The sequence below is a fragment of the Zootoca vivipara genome, chromosome 2 (genome assembly GCF_963506605.1).
Source record: "Zootoca vivipara chromosome 2, rZooViv1.1, whole genome shotgun sequence".
NCBI lineage: Eukaryota > Metazoa > Chordata > Lepidosauria > Squamata > Lacertidae > Zootoca > Zootoca vivipara.
In genome coordinates, this window is record NC_083277.1 from 37,067,530 (window position 1) to 37,089,336 (window position 21,807).

General features: G+C 42.9%; 1 protein-coding gene across 6 annotated transcripts in view; it reads right to left on the reverse strand.

Annotated features, from left to right (window-relative positions):
* Positions 1-271: 271 nt before the first annotated feature.
* TMCC1 (transmembrane and coiled-coil domain family 1) overlaps positions 272-21,807 on the reverse strand; it is a 100,665-nt gene continuing 79,129 nt past the window's right edge. For 5 of the 6 annotated variants that reach the window (XM_035106539.2, XM_035106538.2, XM_035106544.2 and 2 more), the window contains 3 exons: positions 9,088-10,019; positions 2,534-2,669; positions 272-881 (listed from right to left, as the gene is read on the reverse strand). In XM_035106539.2, coding sequence (XP_034962430.2) covers positions 567-881; positions 2,534-2,669; positions 9,088-10,019 — 1,383 coding nt within the window. In that variant the 3' untranslated portion in view covers positions 272-566. Of the gene's footprint in view, positions 882-2,533; positions 2,670-9,087; positions 10,020-11,003; positions 20,704-21,807 lie in introns of those variants that run through there. The other variant, XM_035106542.2, reaches the window with a different exon arrangement.

Sequence of the window (21,807 nt, forward strand, 5' to 3'; positions counted from 1 at the left end):
AGGGTGGTTAGCAGAAGAGGCCAACCCAGCAACGGATCCAGGGACTTCCATGCATTGCACTGGTCTTCCATTAGAGAAAGCCACCCTGAAGCTATACATTCGGACGTGGAATGTGGTCAGGTTTCACAGTAGCATTATGGGATCGTCACGGTGTCACTGTGCACTAGATTAATCTTTATTACACTTTATGTAACTGTCTCCTCCTCTCCCCCAACAGGTTTAGTACAGTAGTTCACCATAATTTAAATTGCCCATTGGTGTGCTCCAAATTGGTGTTTTATTTTTGTACACTTAAGGAAACTTAAAGATTTGCATCCAAAGAGAACCATGCTACATAAAAAGTATCCAGGATTTTTTTTTTTGCCAAAAAGAGCTCTTGAATAAAATCTAAAAAATACTATTGCCAATGTGTCTCATAGAGAGAAAATGTTATTTTAACTGTAAACAAATTCACACTCTGACACTTTAAAACTTCAGCAGAGGAAGGAGTGGCTGATTAAGCTTTGCCATGCTCACTTGCCAGAGCAAACCGGAGTGGGTAGGGCAACAGCCAGCTCTTCTCGACATCATCTAGGGGAAGAAAAGAACCGTTCCAAGTAGCCAGTGATGGCGTCCCAGTGCTTCCACAAAAAGGCAATGAAGACCACTATAAATAAAGTGCTGAACGTCCTGCTGCGAGTTTTCATGAGGGGGACAACACAGTTGGCCACGGTGGAGACAAAGACCAACAGAACGGCCATGACAGCCAAGAGGATGTTAATTAGTTTGCCCAGGAGGTTTCTGGCAGTGGCATTTTCAAGACCTTCCAATTGGACAACTTGCTGCTGTTGCTGCTGCAGTTCCATCTTTGAGATTCTGGTTTGACATGCCTCCAATGCCTCCTGTTGAGAGTAAGAGAATGGATCAGTAACTGCACAACACCTTATCTCATGTATATACATGTTGATTTCATCCAAAAATGGGGAAGGGAGAGAGGCTGGCCTTGTTCTGTATTGCCTCCTACTAAAATGGGTCAAAGACCGCAGTGGGTTCCTGGACACATTTGGTTGGAATCAAGCCACTCTGCTGACAGTGGGATCAGGTGCCAAGGACACGGATGAAGAAGTGGTTTTGCATATCCTCAGTCTAAATAAAGTTTGGGAGCTCAATACCTCAGGCATTCCTGCAGCCTTACTCACACCGCACAGGATATGAGTAACACTTGTTGGATTCATGTCCTGTAGCAAAAATTCCCTTCATGCTGCAGAGTGCATACAGGCACTTCGCAATGCAAACAAGCAGATCCAACCCACAATGCAAGTTCCTCATTGCATTTACAACAGTACTTTCACAAGCCTTAGTGGCATGATAGATTCAGCCTCAGCAACAGTAGATGACAGCGAATCCTAAGTGTTTTCCATTTCATGCTTTCATATCACAGGCCACTGTTACAAACAGTGCAACTTTGGGATTGAAAGAAGAGACATAGCTCTTCAGGAAAGGTAGAATAATGCTAGTTCCCAGCTCAAATTCAGCTACCTACACCCCCCCCCCAAACATCCCAGCATGAATACTTGTGTCTCATACCCCTCACCAACAATGGTGGCAGTTTTAAGTCCTCCAGACACTGATTTTTAATTTATGCTGAAGTAGCAACAGTACTGAAAATTGAAAACTGTTTATTATGATTATTATTACAATTTTTATTGCTATTATAATTACCATTGAACCAGAAGGGGTTGAATGCACCTCTCTAATTTAAAATCAACACCCTAAACCTACACACCTGGACAGTTTATGTGGCAGAATTTTGGAATCCCCAGCTGGAATAATAACAACAACCCTGTAAGGGATTACTTTGGCTTTATAACTTGGGTGAATGTGAAACAAGTAAGACAGTATTTCACTGTGGTCAGGCAAGGTTCTTGGTGTTTATTCTGCAGCTGCAACCCTCCAAGTTCAACTTTTCGGACTTCTGAATTTCAAATACTTGATATACTCAGACCAAAAACTTCCCCCTCAAAACACATCCTTATTTGGGAAAGAAAAACTGAATAGGTTGCTTCCTGAAAGGCCTAAGAGGATATACAAAGCCAGCTACTGTTTTTAATTCAACATTTGTACAGATAGGATTCAAATTAGTGACAGACATATCCTGCCATCAGCTAACTGGGAAAAATACTATAAAAAACCTCTTATGCTTCACAGTGCAGCATTTTGGCCCAAACACACATGGAGAAGCTTTATTATAGCTTCCCTCAAATATGGAGGCAAACTCTCATTTGAACTTTTGAGAAGGAGAAAGTCTTATTATATGATGGCTGGGAAACTCATTTTTACCAGAAATTTGTTAAGAGTACTGTAGATGGTTAACTGGCTCCTGTTAACAAAGACTCCTGCAGTAAAAACAATGAGATAAATGTAATTCAGAATACAGGGCACAAAATCTGATTCCACTATTAATGGAAATTAAAGCGGAAACTGAACCAGCTCAATAGTTAAGAAAAAATATAATCAGTTGACCATTTCCAATTTGCTTGTCACTTTCACCAACCTGGATGTCTCTGGCTCGTTCATAAGACTGATAAGCTATTTTTTCCTCCATGCTGGCCAATTCCTGCTTTAAATTAAGGATCTCGTTCTGGTGGAGCTCAGTCAGGTCATTCAGCTGCTCTTCTAGCCGTTCACATCTAGAACAGAGAAATATGGCCGTCAAACTATATTTTTAAAGTATCTACCTTGCCTTTGTTTGCAAACTAGGACTCAAAGAGATGAGCAACCATTTTGAAAACCAGAGTTGGTGACAGTGCTGGGATTTAGGGTGGTGCGGGCGGTTCCCCCAAACAGGGCACTGAGCTGAGGGGGTACAAAATTTTGACCTCGCTCAGGGCGCCATATTACCAAAGACTGGTGGATTCAATGTGATGGCAGGAAACTCAATACATATTCCCACACCCCTGTAGGTCTTAAAGTGCTCCAAGACAGTAAAACTGAGATTTTCAGTGGTAAGCAACTAAATCTACCTCATTTGAAAGTCCTGTAGATTCTGCATGTTTTATGGACTTTTAAAATGCAGCTTTAAACTTATAAAGAAAAGCAGGGTTTAAATTTCAAAACAAAATTAAATATAGGAAAGTGTATCCTGGAATTCAAGGGTTTCGATTTTCTTTGTGTAGTTTCACATCAGGCTTTAAATTTACTGCTGTTCACATGCCGCACGTGAGCGTAATGACACGTGGGGAAAACATAACTACAGTAGGTAACCTTGCACAACTATAATATACGTTCAAAAGGAACCCTGGGTTGCCTCATCAACTGTATTCTTGCTCTGACAGGGCTATTTAACATTCTTAAACTCTAATCAGATTCTAGAGAAGTCTGCCCTTTATGATTGTTCTGAGGCTGCTGCAGCTGGTACAAAACATTATGGACGGCCTCTGGGCCAGGAATCACTTCACACCAACGTTACAGCATGTATCGGTGGGCTTTCTATAGCCTTCTAAGCATAAATTTAAAGGCACCCAGTATAATGAACTCAAATAAGGGCATCTCAAATTGTAGGAAGTGTCATAGAGGTGTCCAAACATGTTTGCATGACAAGGGCCTTTTCTTGTTTCTGGGGCTGGTTTCTTCTTCATGACAGCACACTGTTACTGTTATGTAGCCCCTTTAAGAGACAGCCTCACTTGCTGCCTCCCCTCTATGCAAATATATGCTGCCTAAGTATGTATACTAAAATGAAGGGGGGGGGGAAATACACGTCCAGAGTTAGCAACTGGTGTGATATTCTTAATTATAAAGGGGGTTGAGGGAGGGTATAGTACTTAAAAGGTAGCATTAGTTGACAAGTGGATCCCAAAAAGTTGAGTAGGTTTATATGTAGTTTTCACTGGAGAACATATGCAAACCACTGGCTTACAAGGGAACACTCTGCCACATTGCCTTGGCAGTGGAGAAAGGTTGATTCTGCTCAACATCCTTGGAACATTCAGAGGGTCCAGGGGCAAAATTTGGATTGGGTGAAGCATACCAAAGAAAACACTCTTTCTTCCAAGCCAAGTATCTCCCACCTCAATTAACTCTTTGGGTGATAGCTTCAGGACAAAGGAAGAATGGTTTTGCTCAACATCTGTGCATCACAGGTGTTTTCACGGAGCGAGTGAGTATAAAGGATAGAAGGAAAATCTGGCTCAGACAAACTGACACTAAAAAAACAAAATTTGGCACAGAGCCCACCTTCCCACCATAGCTTGCAAGAAAACCTTAAGGAGGCTGGCACCTTGTAATCTCTGGATGTGGCAGAGCCTCCTTACTCTTTGCCTGCCCAGAAATGTCTTCTGTTCAGAAATGTCTTCTGGACAGAAACTAGTCAGGTTTGCCTGCCTTTTGCCAATCAAACCACATTGTTACCTTCACCTACCCACTGGTATTCTTCAACAGCAGAGGAATGGAAACATGTACAATCTTCATTAGGGTGGTTTGGGGAGGTATTTGCAGAAAAGGCAGGGGTTAGTCCAACCTGTCAGTCTTTTTCTGTAAAGACAGCAAGCCTCTACCTTGAGTAGAAACACTCAATGACCCTACAGCACACTCAGAGCATGCAGGCACTGAACTTACTAATATATAGTGATATTTGGGGTTTATTGTGTCCTATATTGTGAGATTATTGTGTTTTTGGAAACATTGCAGTCCGAGTACCAAGGGGATCAGTTATAAATGCCAGTATGACATTTTTTTTATTTCCTGCAATTTTTGGCTCTCTCCAAGGCCTTGTATCAGACGGCAAAGTGTAATACCAAATATGTAGCATGTTACCATGCTATCAAAACATTCCTTTATTTGTGGTGCCTCACTCAGGGAATGTTCTTCCCAAGAGGCTTGCCTGGGGCCTGTATTAATGTCTTTTTGGTGCCAGGTACAGCCCATTTTGTTTCCACATGCTTTGAATTTGATGAGATACTTTAATCCCTCTTGTATTGATTGTTTTATAACATATTTGTTTTTTCTGCCTTTTTCTGCCCTGTTGAAGGGCAGTATCAATTCATTAAATAAAGAAACTGAAGGTATATGTTCTGAGCACTTTAATGTTATTCAGAGCTGCAATCCCACAGACATTTAATTTCTTTTGAGCTCAATGTAGGTAATGCATGTGCTGCAACTCCCTTAACATTCCGAATTTTAACTGCAGTACTCTGGGTGCTTACTGCCTAGGTTCCGCAGCATATGTAGATAATTTGCCCATGAATTAATAGTTGGGGGCAATTTTAATTTGCTGCAGTGCAAAGAAGACTTGCTGCCTCTGAAGGGGTGCTGTGCTGTGACATGCTCCCTTTAGATGTCACAGCACTGCTATGGGAAGCTCCTGCACCACCGCTTTAACATCTATAGGACACCCAAGAAGACATAAATTGATTGGAATGTGCCATAACAATTTTTAAAACTGTTTTGGTCTAGCAGTAAGAGGTATCAAACTCAGGATTTCACTTGAATCATAGAATGTGGAGTTGGAAGGGACCACTAGGGTCATCTAGTCCAACCCCCTGTAAAACAGGAATCATTTTGCCCAACTTGGGGCTCGAACCCATGACCCTGAGATTAAGAGTCTCATGCTCTTACTGACTGAGCTAGACATATTCTGTTTTGAAGCAGCAAGTGCACACCTTTGTATACAGTACATTTTTTAAAAAAAAATCGTGTGTGTGGTACAGGATGTGCCTGTAGATTTCGTGGCAAGCTTAAGTACCCACTGTTCTAAAGCTCCACATAATGTGCATCACTTTTTACATCATGATTTTAAATTGGGACTATAAGAGAAGTCTCCAAAACAAAGTTCTGTATATTACAAGCCAGCAAAGCACTAAATGACTGGTTTCAAGGCTATCTTGGTAGACAAGAATTAAACAGCAACAGAATGGGGATCAAAGGGATTAAACTTGTAAAAACTGAAATACAAATGCAGCACAACACACTAATTGAGCTTCTCAGATGATCCCATGAAGACTGGCAGTCTGTGAGTGAACAGAGTGCATCTAAGCTATCTAAAGTCATTTTTTGCTCTGTAAAGAACGCTTCAGGCATAAAACTGTAACAAGGGAGACTCAGTAGAAACTGATGACAGCACATAAAGTCTTGTTTTATCAAGTAAACATCAGCTATATTCTGAAAGCTATTAAGCAACAGGCTATTTTGGAGTTTGGCCTCACTGATAAAGGATCAATTGCAAAAAGAACAGACAGAGCTGGATTACCTAAGAGGGAAGTAAAAGGAGTGGCTAATCAGTCTGGACTATGGGGCCACATCAACTGTCCAATGGTACAGGAGGCACAGCTTCTGCCAAGGCTTCTAATAACTTCTGACACTACAGCACAGGGCAGAAGTGACTTGCAGAAATCATATTGTCATCAAAAAATGCTGGCCGGGTGGAATGGGAGGGGGGAATTAGAAGATGAGACAGCTCTAGCAGCACCAAGTCTCAGTGAACAAAGGCAACTACAATGCCATCAGCAAGAAGGCAGGCTGCAGACAAACAGGGAATGACAAACAAACTAGATGCAATGCCAGCTACTGTACTCTAATTAGAGCAGGAATCACTAACATGGCGTCCCCTAGAGATCACAGGACTCTAATTCCCACCAGCCCCAGCTAGCATGACCAACGGCCAGGAAACTGCAGTCCAACCACCTATGAAGGTTACCACACTGGCTACTGCTGCATTAGAGAAGTAAAATTTGGTACAGGAAACTGAACCCTTTGGTGTAACCCTCTTGACTTTCATACTGGGGTCATTTTTAACCACAAGAATGGGGAAATGCCTGCCTTGAACTCCCATACTGGTTCTACCTATGGCCTTCAGCAAACTACCATATACTGTACTTTCTTGGCATCAGTTATCACTCCACCGAGGCCAAGGGAGAGCCCCATCTTTCAGGTGTCTTAAAGTGGATTTTACTAATCCCTCAGCATGGAACCTTACACAGTAAAAAGGGCAATGAGAGTTAACGAATAAATCTTTTGGTGCAATGCTCTTTGTTTTATCTTCAATGCTATAATGGCAGTAACAGCTACAAAAGCTGCCAGAAAGGGAACTTCCACACTACTGAGGGGAAGAGGGAAGACAGCGTGATTTTAGCTTTATAGTAAAGGAACGAAATTAACCTCCTTTCCGTTAGGAAACGAAACTATTTATATAAGCAACTTTTCCTTATAAACAGAATAGAGGATGGCGGCCAGGCATCTGCCAAAACCCTGTGTCTAGCTACAGAATCTTCCCGACAGAGGGGTTCTGCACACACATAGAACTCAGACATGTAACTGACATAGGAGGTTGCCTTGCAAAAGGCTATCTAGCTCAGTATTGACTGGCAGTGGGTCAGACTGGGGTCTCTCCCAGTCATATCCCGAGATGCTGGGGGCTGAAGCTGGGACCTTCTTTGTGTAAAAGAGGTGCTCTGCCACTAAGCCTAGGCCCTTCTTACCATTTTATGGCGCATAGGAGATAATATATATTTGACAACAAGTGTACTTTTTTCCTCCTTGCAACTTAATGCTACAGATATCAACTATCAACTGAACTAGTTTAACACATAAAAACATAAAGAATAGCAGAGAGGGGTTGGAGATCTTGCAGCATTCTCGGCATTAGAAAATTACAATTCTCAAGTTTTTGTGGTTGGGGGCTATGGTGCTTAAACCAGTTTAATAAATTTGGTGTAGATGTACCTTACAACAACCAAATGCAATGTGAGTGTTTAAAAATCATGAATACATTACCTCACCCTAGGGGGGCGGGGGTGGGGAAGAGTCTAATCATAGTAACGTGTGGGAAAAAACCTGATCTGGGAAAGGGCCACAGCTAGTGGAAGAGAACACAGATTGCATGCTGGAAACTGTGGCTTTAATTAGTAGCATTACTAGTTAAAATCACCTGAAGTAGCAGGATTAGGAAATACTTGAGATCCTATGAGCCACTTCTGAGAACAGGTAACAATGGCCTAATGAGTGTATACCAAGATGTCTAAAAGCTAGTTTCATGTGATACAGAAGGGTGATGAGGAAGAACTCTTGGGACAATGCTGTTATTTTGCAATCAGTCAAACATCTCTATCTTGCTTGCTTAAGGATAATGATATTTTAACACTATCCTTAAACCCAATGAAGCAGAAATAACCTCAAAGTTACAAATACAACAAAGGGAATACAAAAAATTACACTCTGTGCTTCAATGTCTGCAAATGGCAAAGAAGCAGTCAAAACCAATTAGTGCTGCCTAAAGGTATATCGTACCCTAAGACCCATATGCCAAATGATACAGTAAGTTATTTTATTCAATAATAAAACACGGCCCACTCTATGCTTGCTCTAAGGCTGAACAAATACTATCAGCACAAAATTGTATAATTAGAGCCCTCCCAGTTTCAATATGGAGTCATGGATCAACAAGGCCAAATATCTGACTTGTTTTTTTCCCAATAGGTAACTCAAGGTACAACTTTTTTGGAGGCAAAAAAAGAACAGCAACTACCAATATCATAATAATAGACAGGGTGAAGTATTCTCCAAGATTTGATGGCCCTGAAGGTATCACATACCTTTAGAGAAGCATAGCACTGAAGCCTGCAAAGTGCATTTTGTTAAGTGTTGCGTGACTACAAGACCAGTATTACAACTACTGTACTGGGTCACAGCTTCCAGAGTAAAGTCCTAGCTTTGGTCTTTAATTTTTTTCCCGCAGCCATAGAACATTCTTGCTCCTAGAACCCTCTGCCTTCCACCCTCTCCCTCTATGTACAGTAGATCATCGGAAAAGGTTGTGCTCAAAAATCCCTCAACCATCAGGATGCAGATTTTGGGATGGGCAGGGAACTGTAGCGCAGGGATACTTTGGTTTCCAGAACTGGGAAAGACTCTCATAATGCATATGCTGTGAAAAGTAGCAAGCTGAAAGAGGTGAAGGTCTGGAAGAAGAACCTGCACATGTGGAAGGGGACAATTGTGTATGTTACGGATGCTGCCTGATACCTGTGAGATTGTTAGCGCTGAATGAATGCATGCATCTAGATGTGCATTAACATCAGTAGTATCAGTGAAAAGTTAGACTGAAATTCTCACCGGTATCTTTCTTCCTGCAGAGCCTGCATTATCAAGGAATAATCCCTCTGATAGTGAACCTTAAGGTTCTCAAAAGATTCCTCCAGTCGTCCTTGCATCTCTCTGATCTCTTGAATCTCATGCAGTATTGCATCAAACCCTGAGCTCTGCATGTCCAGAGTGTTCGTTTTGGAGCTTGGTGCTCCCATAGGGATCCCTGTGGTGCTGTTGGCCCCCACAGAGCCTGATGTGGCACTGGAGCAATCGTCCTCACTGCCATATTTTGGGCTTGACTGAAAATTATGAACACCTAGAGTTTTCCCCCCAGTCCCATCTTCTTGACCTTCTTCCAAGGAGTCCTTCAGATTAGCAATATTGTCTGCACTCCCAAACCTGTTCCTAATGAGTGAGGCAATCTCCCGGGGTTTGGAGACGACAGCTCCTGCTGCCGAATGGGTTGCTTGGGAGAAACTGGAAAGTCCACCCTTAACACTGTCTACCACTCCTTCGCTGAAGCCAGTGACTTTTGCTCCCACATCTTTCAGCCCCTGGTGCATATCCCTCAATACATCTTTGGGCTGTCGAGGAATACCATTCTGTTCGATCTCTCGCAGCTTCCGATGGTAGTGCTCTAGCTTCTTCTGCAACTGGAGGATTGTCTGGGCTGACTTCTGGTTCTTCTTCTCAAATACCTGCTTGATGCGGGCACTCTGTTGCTTGTCCGCATTATTGGCCAGTTTTAGGTATTCTGCCACATTGTCATCCCGAGCTGTTTGCTCTATTTTGATCTGCTCAGTCAACTTCAGTATTTTTTGCTGCAGGTGGGTGATGGCCACTTTTGTGCGCTGAGGATCTGGCGTTCCATCAATGGAATCTGCGTTGATGCTGCACTCTGTGCTTGAGGCCACTGCACTGGATGTTTGTGCTAGACTGTTTACATCTAATCGCTCGATCTGGGGAAAGAATAAGAAAGTGAACCTTACAAACTTCATTTATAAAGCAAAAATATACTTATTATTCTTATTATCTTGTTTCTTTAGGTATTGTTCATCAATATTCAGGTGAAACCTCTAAATCAGTGAGAAGAATACCAGCAAGCCTCTCCAGTTTTTGGAGAACTTCAAAGGATGAGGTCAAGAAATTTCATTCAGACGCTAGCTTCAATAAATTGAAGAGCAAAGGAGTTAACTGTGCTGGGTCATATGTATTATCCTGTACAAAAGAGAGAGTAATGAGATACTTCCAAAAGCTCTGTATTTCCAGCACACATAGCAAGCACAGTAATAGTATGTATAGCAAATAAACCTATTAAGCAAATTCAGTCTCCTATTGTGTGACTGACTGTATTCATGCTTCCTTTCCACATATGCTCCTGGGTCAGCACGGATCCCAGTCTCTTGGTATATACTGTTGTAAACCACTTTGTGAAACTTTTTTTTGAAAAGCAGCCTCTAATTTTTTTAATAATAAAAAATATAGGACTTTAAGATCTGTACATGTTAAGATTTAGTTGGAATGTGGGGGCCACATCCCCCAGTACAGGAGTATGCTTGTGCAAAAGGGTGAATACATGAGCATCCAAAGTAAGGTTCATTCAACACTATGAGGTATCAATATCATGACTGTATCTAAACTTCCAGGATTATTCACCTTCGTTTTCATGTACCCACCCAAGTCTGAAATCTACATCAATTTACTGAGAGCACAAGAATTCCATAGCAGCCAGAGATGCTGAAACTCTCCCAAACAAAATATACTGGTATGCAGCCAAGCCTTTAAAATCTCTACAATGGGAACAGTCACATGAAACTAAAATTAGCATTTAACTTTCTCAACATATTGACTACTCTTAATAAGTAAACCCTTAATAAAAACTTAACTACAATATTTTTTTTCTTTTTAATGGCAAAGAAAAGATCCCCCTTTCTCTAACCTACCTTGGCTTTTCTGAGCCGCAATAGCTGTTCCCAGTGCATGACTTGAACAAAGGAGCAACATGCCTACAATAGCTGTACTGAAACCTATTCTACACTCACTCGCTGCATGCAGTAAAATGAAGTCTTAAGGAAGGTGGCTTAATACAGAAACCAATGAATCATTTAATTACTCAGCAGCTCCTCCCCGAACAGGGAAGGCATTAGTTCATGAAAAATAACAGCATGACATCATGTGAGCTGTGGACTCTTAACACACAGGCTTCCTCTATCTTTCTTTCTTTAAAAGCAGTCCAGAGAAAACAAAGGAAGCTGTAAAGACTTGCCAGCAGATGAAACATGATTCCGCCCTACCTAGCACACATAGTTGAGAACCCATGCAAAGGAGCCAAAAGGTGTCATCTGAGGTGGAAGGCACCCGAGGAGGAAGGGGCAATCTTTAAACCACACCAACCTCACAGCGTGTTCTGCCAATGGAGCAAATTAAGCTATTTAAACAAAATGAAGAACAGAACGGTTTAAGAGTGACATGACCCAGTTTTAAAATAAATTCAAGTGGTGTAGACACTGAAAGCACTATAGGATTTTTTGGGGGGGGGAGTATTAGTAATCCCCTCCTTTAAAAATGGAAGGAAGTTAAATATGTACACATTTATGTACCACAACTCTGAGAGGTCACAACTCTTTACTGACAGCATGTCCCATTAGCAGCAATCACCAGGGGGTGATGTAGGTAGGAAAAATAAACTGCACTATGCCTATTATAGATAAAGGCTGCCCAAGTACTATATATAAGGCTTAAATGGAGATGTACCAAAATAGAGTTTATAATGAAAACTGAAATGGAAGTAGTTTAAAGCACTCTCTTGGGCAAGGCTCATCTACAAACACAGACACACAAATCTACTGAAAAGAGTGTTGTGCAGTTCTGAAACTTTTACACTTCTATGGAAAAACTGGACACAGAAAGCATGGAACATGATACCCGTGGAAGACGTATGGAATGGTGGAAATCTGTCCATGCTATAATCTAGTGCAGGCATCCCCAAACTGTGGCCCCTCCAGATGTTTTGGCCTACAACTCCCATGATCCCTAGCTAACAGGATCAGTGGTCGGGGAAGATGGGAATTGTAGTCCAAAACATCTGGAGGGCCGAAGTTTGGGGATGCCTGATCTAGTGGGAGACAGCCACACTTGCTCCTGGACCTTGAGTTTTCTTTGCAGTTTGCAGACTTGACATAGCCAGCCACTTTCATTTTACATGTAGTTTCTGTGTGTGCTATCACACTTTACTCTTTTTAATGCCCTCTTCTGTTAAATCTTTGGCTGTGAAGCTGAAATCAATTTTTTAAAAAAACTTTAGACCATGTGATACTAGCTAGGAACCTTAGTCAGCCCTTTAACTGAAACTCTCAACTTGTGAGTAAATATTAATCCTACTTTTTGACAAAACTGAATTGCTTCCTGAAAGTGGAGCTCTCCAAGTGTAAACAGTTTTATTGCTCAGGATAAGCAATGAATAATCTCAGTTCCTCAACTGAATAATCTCAGTTCCTCAACTGAACGCATAGCACACTAGACACACTTACAAGGGTTACACATGTACACAAAAATAATATATAATCAAACCCTTGGAGCTTTTACGTGGCTAGCAGGTGAGGGGAAAAGAGAGAACATGTCCAGCAGAGAGTTTGTAACCCCAAGCCAACGTGGAGTGAAAAGAGCTTTTAAGCTCTCTGCCTTGCTTGGAACTTGACTTCTGCAATTTCAACCAGCCTGCCTTCAACTGCATATTGTTGAAATGGTGTAAGTCAAATGTGCTTCAAGATGAGGCATTACTGCAAAGTACTTGACTAGAGACATATTATTCTCTACCATTGCTCCTGGACTGGGGTGGTGATAGTGGAGTAAAACAGGTGGGCTCTGATTTGAATAGCGAGCCACCAGTCGCTGATCCCAAATGCACACACATATATACACGGGATTCAACATGCAAAGAATAAGGCTGGTTTTAAAAGGGTTTTAGATAGCCATTGATAGTCTTGTCTTCGATAACTATTGTCATGCTACAATGGCCATGTATCCCCACTCAATTTCAGTTGCTAGGGAGCACGTGGGGAATGTTCTGTTGTGTTCATGTTCCTGCATGCATCTGGTTCCCATAGGCCAAAGGTTTTCAACCTTTTTGGGTTCATGGCTCCCTTGACCAACCGTATTCTTTCTGTGGCACCCCTGTGGGGCTCAGGAGCCCAGTTATGTCACCCCTTGCCTGTAGAGCTGGCAACCCCTCACCCCTTTTTGAACACCCTCCCTTGTGGAGTGTTTCCTCAGCCTCCTCTCTTCTACCCTCTCCTTGGAAGTCCTCTGGGCAGCTGCAGCTGCCACCACTGGTCTCTGAGCTGTCCACCCACCCCAAAGAGAGGTACCTCCTCACACTGCCCCACAGGGGCATGGGAAGCACCCCCTGGCCAGTCCCAGAGGCACCATTTCCCCGGAAAGCTTGTAGCCAGAGCTGTTCCCACAAACATCTATGCAAGCCTTTGGGAGGTAGAGACATAATAGGGCATCAGAGGAAGGGAGGGAAGGAAAGAGGGACAGAGGCCAGTGTTGCCCACGGCACCCTTGACCATGGTTCAGGGTACCCCAGGATGCCACGGCACACTGGTTGAAAACCACTGCCATAGGCATCTGGTTAGCCACTGTGGCTACAGGATGCAGGACTAGGTGGCTCTTTGGTGTGATCCAGCAGGGCTTATGATCTTAAGCGGCTTTTTGTCTGAATCACTTATTTCAGAAGGTGTGTTTGAAATTTCTCATGAGAAGTAGCAATTGACACTATAATTAGTCTGACAAATGTTCTACTCCTTACAGTTTCGTTTTTTTGAGAAACTGTGCACAGAGTGGCAAATAATAAAAAGGAAGTTTCTCTGTGCATGTGCACCTGTTGACCCGTCTATACAAATAGCAAATGCTTTTGGATATCAGAAAACTGGGTCAAGAGCAGTGCTGTGTCTTTATCCAGGGAGTAACTGCCTTGGGTTGATGTCACAGTGCATGGCAATATAGTAAGTTGCATTGCCAAACTTGGCTCTTAACCACTAGCTAATAACTATTTACGTTGAACTTACCAGTTGTATTTCATTTTACAGCTTTGATAATTGGAAGCTCATTCAAATAGCCCTTATTTCAACTATAGGGCAGGTTTCGGAGACAAGTGAGGGAAGGTGAAGGAGGTAGTCTGACTCCAAAAAGGTGCTATCTGGCATGTGATAAGCTTTGACTTTTAAAACAGGGCTCAGAAAAAAAGACATCCCCATTCCAAATCTAGTTGAATGAGTTTACTGATGGTTAAAGGGGAGGCCAGGCCAGTCACTGTGATTTTCTCTCTGGAATTTTGAGGACAGCCCTGCTTAATAGGCAGCCACATCACACAAGGAGGGAGGAGGTATTATCCTATGTAGGGCTTTAGTAGTCAATAAGCACCTTGAATTGGGCTTGGACACAAACTAACAATCAGTGTAAACACTGTAATGTAGGTTGTAGATGGTCTTACACACATAGCCTTATCAGTTACATTCTGCATCACTTGAATTTTCTGGACCATTTTCTAGGGCAGCCCTTGAGGAACACAGCTTTGAACATGTCATACCATGGAACAGTGGCAAACCAAGTTAGGCCCATAAGGCCTCGCCATTTTGGCCAAGCCACCTCCACCTGCCCTGCACTTGACATCAGAAATAGGCATGCAAAGACCTGGCTCAAGCCAATAGGGAGTTTGCAGGCACACCTACAAAGCCCTAATGATCAGCTGATTATTTCAACTTGCAAAGCACTCCACAAGAACCAACAATCTGATGATCACTGATACCTTGCCTGCATAGTTTGATTTCAGGTGGGCAAAATAGGATCACCTCACATCATTGTGACATCAGGTGAATGACAGGAGGACGGCTCCACCAACTTGCCAAACATGGTTCACAGGGCTTGGGGAAAATAATAATCTGGATTACTGGCCAGAAACAATACAGACTAAAAGGCATCCTTGATTAACTGAGCAGCACACTTTAAAATGTTTATTTTTATAGTAACTGCAGACTGCAGGCACCATTTATTCAAAGCAGATTTCTTAAATCCTAGCAGATAGAGAAAGCTGTTAATATTATTGGCTGTGTGTTTCTTGATGGGTTTAGCTACTAGCTGCACCCAGAATGTGGGAGGGATGGGGCACACGGAGGGTGATGTGCACCCTTGCAAGTCCCGCCCAGCTACTGAGTGCTTGCCCAGCAGGACCGGGGGGGGGGGCTGACGGGGGTGGTAACCCCCTCAACTGGAGGGGGGCTGAGTCCTGTGCCCCAAAATATTGAAGTGGCTGAAGCCCCCTCCGCCCCATATACTTTGTGCCGCTGTGTTGGAAGCACAAGAAGCATATGTAATTGGGCCCAGAGAAGAGCATTGATGAGTTTGCCCTGTACCCAGACAGAGCAGGGATAAGGTGATGCCTTCATACAGCAGCAAGAGTAACCAACCTGAAGGTTCCCTTTGAAATCCCATGTAAATACAAGTTCTGCAGATGACCTAGATGTTCTCTGATCCATATATAATGGGTGTATTTGTTGTACAGATGGTTTTTAAACACATAAATTATAAAAGAATGTTTCTCATAGGAAGTGGTCACTTTAAAAGAGGGACAGTTCTATGGAATCCTTTTGTAGAATAAAAGGCAATGAGCCTTCTCGGTGCTCGTCACCGCTTTGTAGAACACCCTCCCATCAGATGTCAAGGAAATAAACAACTATCTGACTTTTAGAAAACATCTGAGGGCAGCGCTGTTCAAGGGAAGTTTTTAAATGTTTGATGTCATATTGTGTTTAAATTTGTCGGTAGCCACCCAAAGTGGCTGGGGGAACCCAGTGAGATGGGAGACATATACATAAATTTATTATTAATTCTGCAGACCAGTTTCTGAAGATTATTTCAGTTGTGATGGGAAAAGAGCTCTAATTCTCTAATTACTTATATTCTGGTGAGGTTAAACTATGGATAACTTGATAAGCAATCTTAATTACCAAAACTTGCATGACAGATTTTACTGGTGCTTGAAAGGAAATATCCATTTCCCTAATGATGGGTAAAATTACATTTCTTCTGGCTCTGTTAAAACAAAAAAATAGTGTTGCTGAGTTGTAGTTTAAAAATTTGTTGTTTTTTATTTGATTACAAGGATGATTATTTGCCCAGAAAAGCACCCTAAACATATTTTTGATAAATAAGTAAATAATAAAATGAACTGGGTTAGCTGATAACCCAGTGCTGTTTTGAGGCACATTCCACCTTGAGTGATCATGTTTATATTCTGCTTGTTAGATAAAAGCTCTGCAGTTATTATCCATTAATATGTCTGGAAATGAAACAGAAGTTGGATGGCTATGTGTCATGGATTATTTAGTTGTGATTCCTACATCGCAGGAGGTTGAACCAGATGACCCTTGGGGTCCCTTCCAATCCTATGATTCTATGAATTCTGCACTTTCACAATTGTAATTTAACTAAATGTTGTCCGTCCAGTGTTTAGAGAGACCTCAAATCCAAGCCCTGTATAAGAACTTACATGATTCATGATGAGTACACAGAGTCAAGTGTACTTTGCAAATCTGCATGTCAGTAAAGCAAATAACCTTATTTGACATGCAGCCGAGAGAAATCACTAAGAACTACACTATGACTGACTGTATCAGGTCCTTAAAAGACACCTGAATGAGCTAGCCAACAGCTATTCTGCACCATTTTGATTATTGTTCAGTATCTCCACCGGAAATTATTGGTGCCCTGCTATGATGCATATATATAATTCAGCTGACAAATCCTCTCATCTGACATCATCCTTAACATAACACTGTTTACTCAGCATGCTGGTAAGTTCATATCACTGTTTTGGTATTGATCACTCTAGATAGCAAGCTGGCATTTCTATTAGCAGAAGTCTTATCTGAACATTTAAAACTGCTGTTAAAGTGATTTTTAAAACAGCACCTGCACATTAATGCTAAGGTTCATAGAAGCACAATACAGTACCCACAACTTAAATGACTGAACTCTTAGATTGAAGTACAAGTATCGGTCAAGATTGCTTGAATGCAAGGAAGGCTCTATGTGGGGAACTAAGCAGTGTGTGTGTGTGCCAAACTCTCCTGAAAATGCCCCTAACTCTCCCTGTTGGTGGCTTATTTTCAGTATTTTGAGCTCAGCTGGGAGGAAAATAGGTTACCGGTAATAATGACATGAGAGGATAATGGTAGGGAGCAACAGATCAGTGGCAGTTCATATGCTTTACATCAAGGGTGAGGAGCCGCTGTCAGCCTGAGGGCCACATTCCCTTCTGACCAACCTTTCAAGGGCCACAGGCAAGAGTAGGGGCAACACTGAATGTTAATTCTAACTTTGTACAGTAGTCTAGTTTCTACACACACTCATCAGTGTTAGAAACTCAAAATATATAAGCTAATTGCGAAATGGCACCTTAAACCTAGGTTGCCACAATGGAATGTCTAATCACCATTGTTATTATTACTACCATTATTATTAACTTCATTTTTATACCACTTTATATTTTAAAGAAAACAATCTCAATGTGGTTTACAACGCATCACAACATCAAATAAAACAATCCAGAATAAAACACCAAATGCAATACTGAATGTAAGCTGGATGAGAGTCTGGACCCTTAAAACGTGTGCAATCTTTCATCCTACTTTCAAACGGGAAGTGGTTTATTGGCCTCATTCCATTGAGCCTGAAGCATTCAACTCCTTGACTTTGGCTAGTAGTGTAGCAAGGGGGCGGTAGGGGCGGGCTGCTCCGGGCTCCAGGGGGGGGTCCACTTGGGGGGCGCCCCTCCGCCCGCATGCGCCATACAGGCATACACAGTCTGTGCCAGCTGCCCTGTGAGTGGCACCCCATTACAGGCTGCTGTGCGCCAGCAGCAGCACATACTGACTACGCATGTGCAGCACCCCGCATATGTGCACTCCATACGGGGGTGGTGCACTGTGTGCTAGCAGCAGCCTGTTACAGGCTGACGTGCGCCAGCAGCAGCGTGTACTGACTGCGCATGTGCAGCATCCCACACGTGCACACTCCATGCGCCGTGCGTCACGACGCCCCGTCCCCAGGGGGCACCTCCGCGTTTGCCACCCTAGGCAGCCAAGCGGCTCCATTCGCCACTGTTTTTGGCAGAGAAGTGATCATGGCTCAGTGATGCTAGCAGAGTGTGGGATACACCTTACTCTTGAAATGAGACACCCCTTGGAACTGGAATGTCATATTCTAGGGCAGTGGTTTTCAACCTGTGTGCTGTGGCACCCTGGGGTGCCTTAAATGGTGGTCAGGGGTGCCATGGGCAACACTGGCCTCTGTCCCTCTTTCATTCCCTCCCTTCCTCTGATGCCCTCTCACATCTCTGCCTCCCAAAGGCTTGCACAGCTGTTTGTTGCAGCAGCCCTGGGCTACAAAGCTCCCCAGGCAAATGGTGGCTCTGGAGCTGGTCAGGGGTGCTGGTTGCTAGGAGCTGAACAGCCTCAGAGTAAGCAAGTGAGTGGGAAAGGGAGCCCAGCCAGCCAGTCTGCCAGGCCTTACCATTGGGAATGGACTGGGATGGTGTGAGAAGGCACCTCTCTTTGGGGCAGGGAGGTGCAGCTCAGAGACCTGCCCGGCTGACTCCCAAGCAGATTGGAGAAGAGAGGAGGCTGAGGGAACACTCCACAAAGGAGAGTGTTCGAGAAAAGGTGAGATGCTGCCAGCTCTGCAGGCAAGGGGTGACATAATTGGGCTCCTGAACCCCACAGGGCTGCCACAGAAAGAATGTAGTTGGTCAAGGGACCTGTGGACTCAAAAAGGTTGAAAACCTCTGTTCTAGGGCATTCCTCTCTCTCAGGACAGTCATATCTCATTAATGTGACTGGGATCAACAGATTACCTAGCTACACCACTAACTATAACCTTATAACCCTTGTGACTGGACCAGCCTTTTGCACAGGGCTAAGCCTCTTTTCCTCAGCTGGGATAGTCTGGCCTCAGTTGTCCATGCACCTTGGAACCTGCAGAAGTCTGATGTAAAGCATATGAACCTGCATGTTGAGGCCTTGTTGGTTGTTCCACCACTGGTGACAAACTCATTAGTATTGACTCATGACAGGGCCTTCTCAGCAGTGGTTCTCCCTTTGTGGAAAGCCCTCCCTGGTGAGATACCGTACATCTTTTCCCTTCATTATTGGCTTACAGGAGGAATATCAAAACATTATTGTTTACCCCAGGCATCTGATGCTTGATACTGTTACTGAAATCATTGGCCAAGGATGTCACTTATTTTAGAATGCTTTAATGATATGCTGTTGACCGACCTAGGCTCCTTTAGAGGGATATAAATGGAAGAAATAATAATTATAATCGCAGCAATAGTAGTAATACCAATGCTTCTTCATTCCAGCAATTTTAATTTACACAGGTGACTAGACTAAAAGCTGTCTGTGATCCAAACATAACTGATTTTAAAAGCCTATGTCACATGACACAATATGAGAAACACTAGCAAAGCTTAATGCTTTGTTTAAGCAATTCTCTTACTAGCTTGCTGTTGAACTCAAGAAGCATTTTAAGATGCAATTGGTGTGCAAGAGGATTCATGCCCTAGTAGAAACATGTAGTTCAAAAATTCTACAAAAGACACAGATAAATCAAGGCAGAGGTGTAACTAGCTATGTAATAATCCTGTTAAGAATGCCCTAATTAAAGGAACAGTGACTCATCATGACTCATCACACAGTCCAACTGCAAGGGCCTAACCCACTGGGAATCCAGAGTCAAAACATGGGGCACATGGACTGTGTAGCTTGTATAAGGAACTCCAGTTTTGAATTACTAAATCTGCTGCTTAGAGACTATTAGCACCACTTCTGTCATCTCTGAACAAAGTGGAATCTGGGCAGCTTAATGCTGAAAATATTGTTATATGTCACCCTATCTTTGAGCAGTGTGAGATTCCAGAGGTACCAGGCACACTTTAACCCAGGGTCTGTGTTTCCTGTGGGATACAGACTCTGGCGTCTTTATGATGTATGGTTTATTTACACACATATATAATCTGAAGCCTACAATGGAAGGGCCCACAGCCTTCCTCCCTCCGGAAGTTTCTGTCTGTATCATATGGTAGACACAGCAACATCCTTGCCTTTTTCATAGAATGGTCTTATCCCACATGTTCTAACCCAAGACCAGGTCTTTTGTAACACAGAGAGAGGCCCCACTATCTGCATTCTCACACTTAGTTCTTTGATGATTTGTTGTGCTAATGGCTCATTACCCCCAGGCTATTACCTCAAACAAGCTTTTACAGGGGTTGATTGCCTAGGATTAAAGGGGGTACCAGAAACACAATTTGGGAAGTTTTCCAAGGTTCATTAACTCTTCACATGCTAATTGCAGGGGCTTTGAAGTGGTTCTTACATGCTCATACAGACCTATCTGAAGACACATTCTGTAGTTGCTACACATTCTGTAGTTGCTAAACTACTTTATTACAGAGAGATGCAGAAGCATTCTGCCATCTTCTCTCAGTCAAAACCGAAAGCAAGCAGAGTGAGAAACAAAGAACACCACATGACAGGAGTCGGGTTACATCCGGGCTCCTGCGTGTGAAAGAACAGCAGTCATATGTACAGCAGTCATATGAACAGCCAGATGCCAACTTTGCTGCCACATACACCCAGACAACACCATTACTGGCCCCAACAACATCCAACATACCATCTCAGGACTATTTAATTGCTCATCCTCTAACATTGTGTATGCCATCAAATGCCAACAGTGCCCTTCAGCTCTCTATATTGGACAAACAGGCCAAACCCTACGCCAAAGGATAAATGGACATAAATCTGACATCAGGAACCAGAAGACAGAAAAACCAGTAGGAGAACACTTCAATCTCCCAGGACATTCTATACAAGATCTCAAAGTAGCTGTCTTACTACAAAAGAATTTCAGAAATAGGAAAAAGAAGTTGCTGAATTACAACTTATCACCAAGCTCAAAACCATGGAGGGACCTGGTTTGAACAGAGATATCGGATTCTTATCTCATTATACATGATAAGCGATCTTCAGCCATCTCCACCCTTGCTTTTTCATGCAAAACCATTTGCAGTCGTTTCCGGTCACCAACAGCTATCAGTCAGTCAATCACCCATTTCCACCACCCTTCTGAGTGATCCCCCCTCCCCATCCCCACCCCTCCCCACCCCTTCTCTACATAAGTGCCTGGAGACTCCCATTTCACTGTATCTGAAGAAGTGTGCATGCACACGAAAGCTCATACCAAAATAAAAACTTAGTTGGTCTTTAAGGTGCTACTGAAGGAATTTTTTTTATTTTACTTCGACCCAGACCAACACGGCTACCTACCTGTAACCAGTCATATGTAAACAATCAGTCACATGCAGCAGTAGTTCCATGTATAGGATTTATGCTACAGGTAGGTAGCCGTGTTGGTCTGAGTTGAAACAAAATAAAAAAATTCCTTCAGTAGCACCTTAAAGACCAATTAAGTTTTTATTTTGGTATGAGCTTTCGTGTGCAAGCACACTTCATCAGATACACTGAAACAGAAGTCACCAGACCCTTATGTATATTCAGAGGGTGGGGGTGATGGGAATGGGTGATGGGCTGATAGGAGTGGTAAACCTGTTGATGACTGTTAACGACGGTTAATGACTGCAATTGGTCTTGCCGGGGGGGGGGGGGAGCAAGGGCTGAGGTG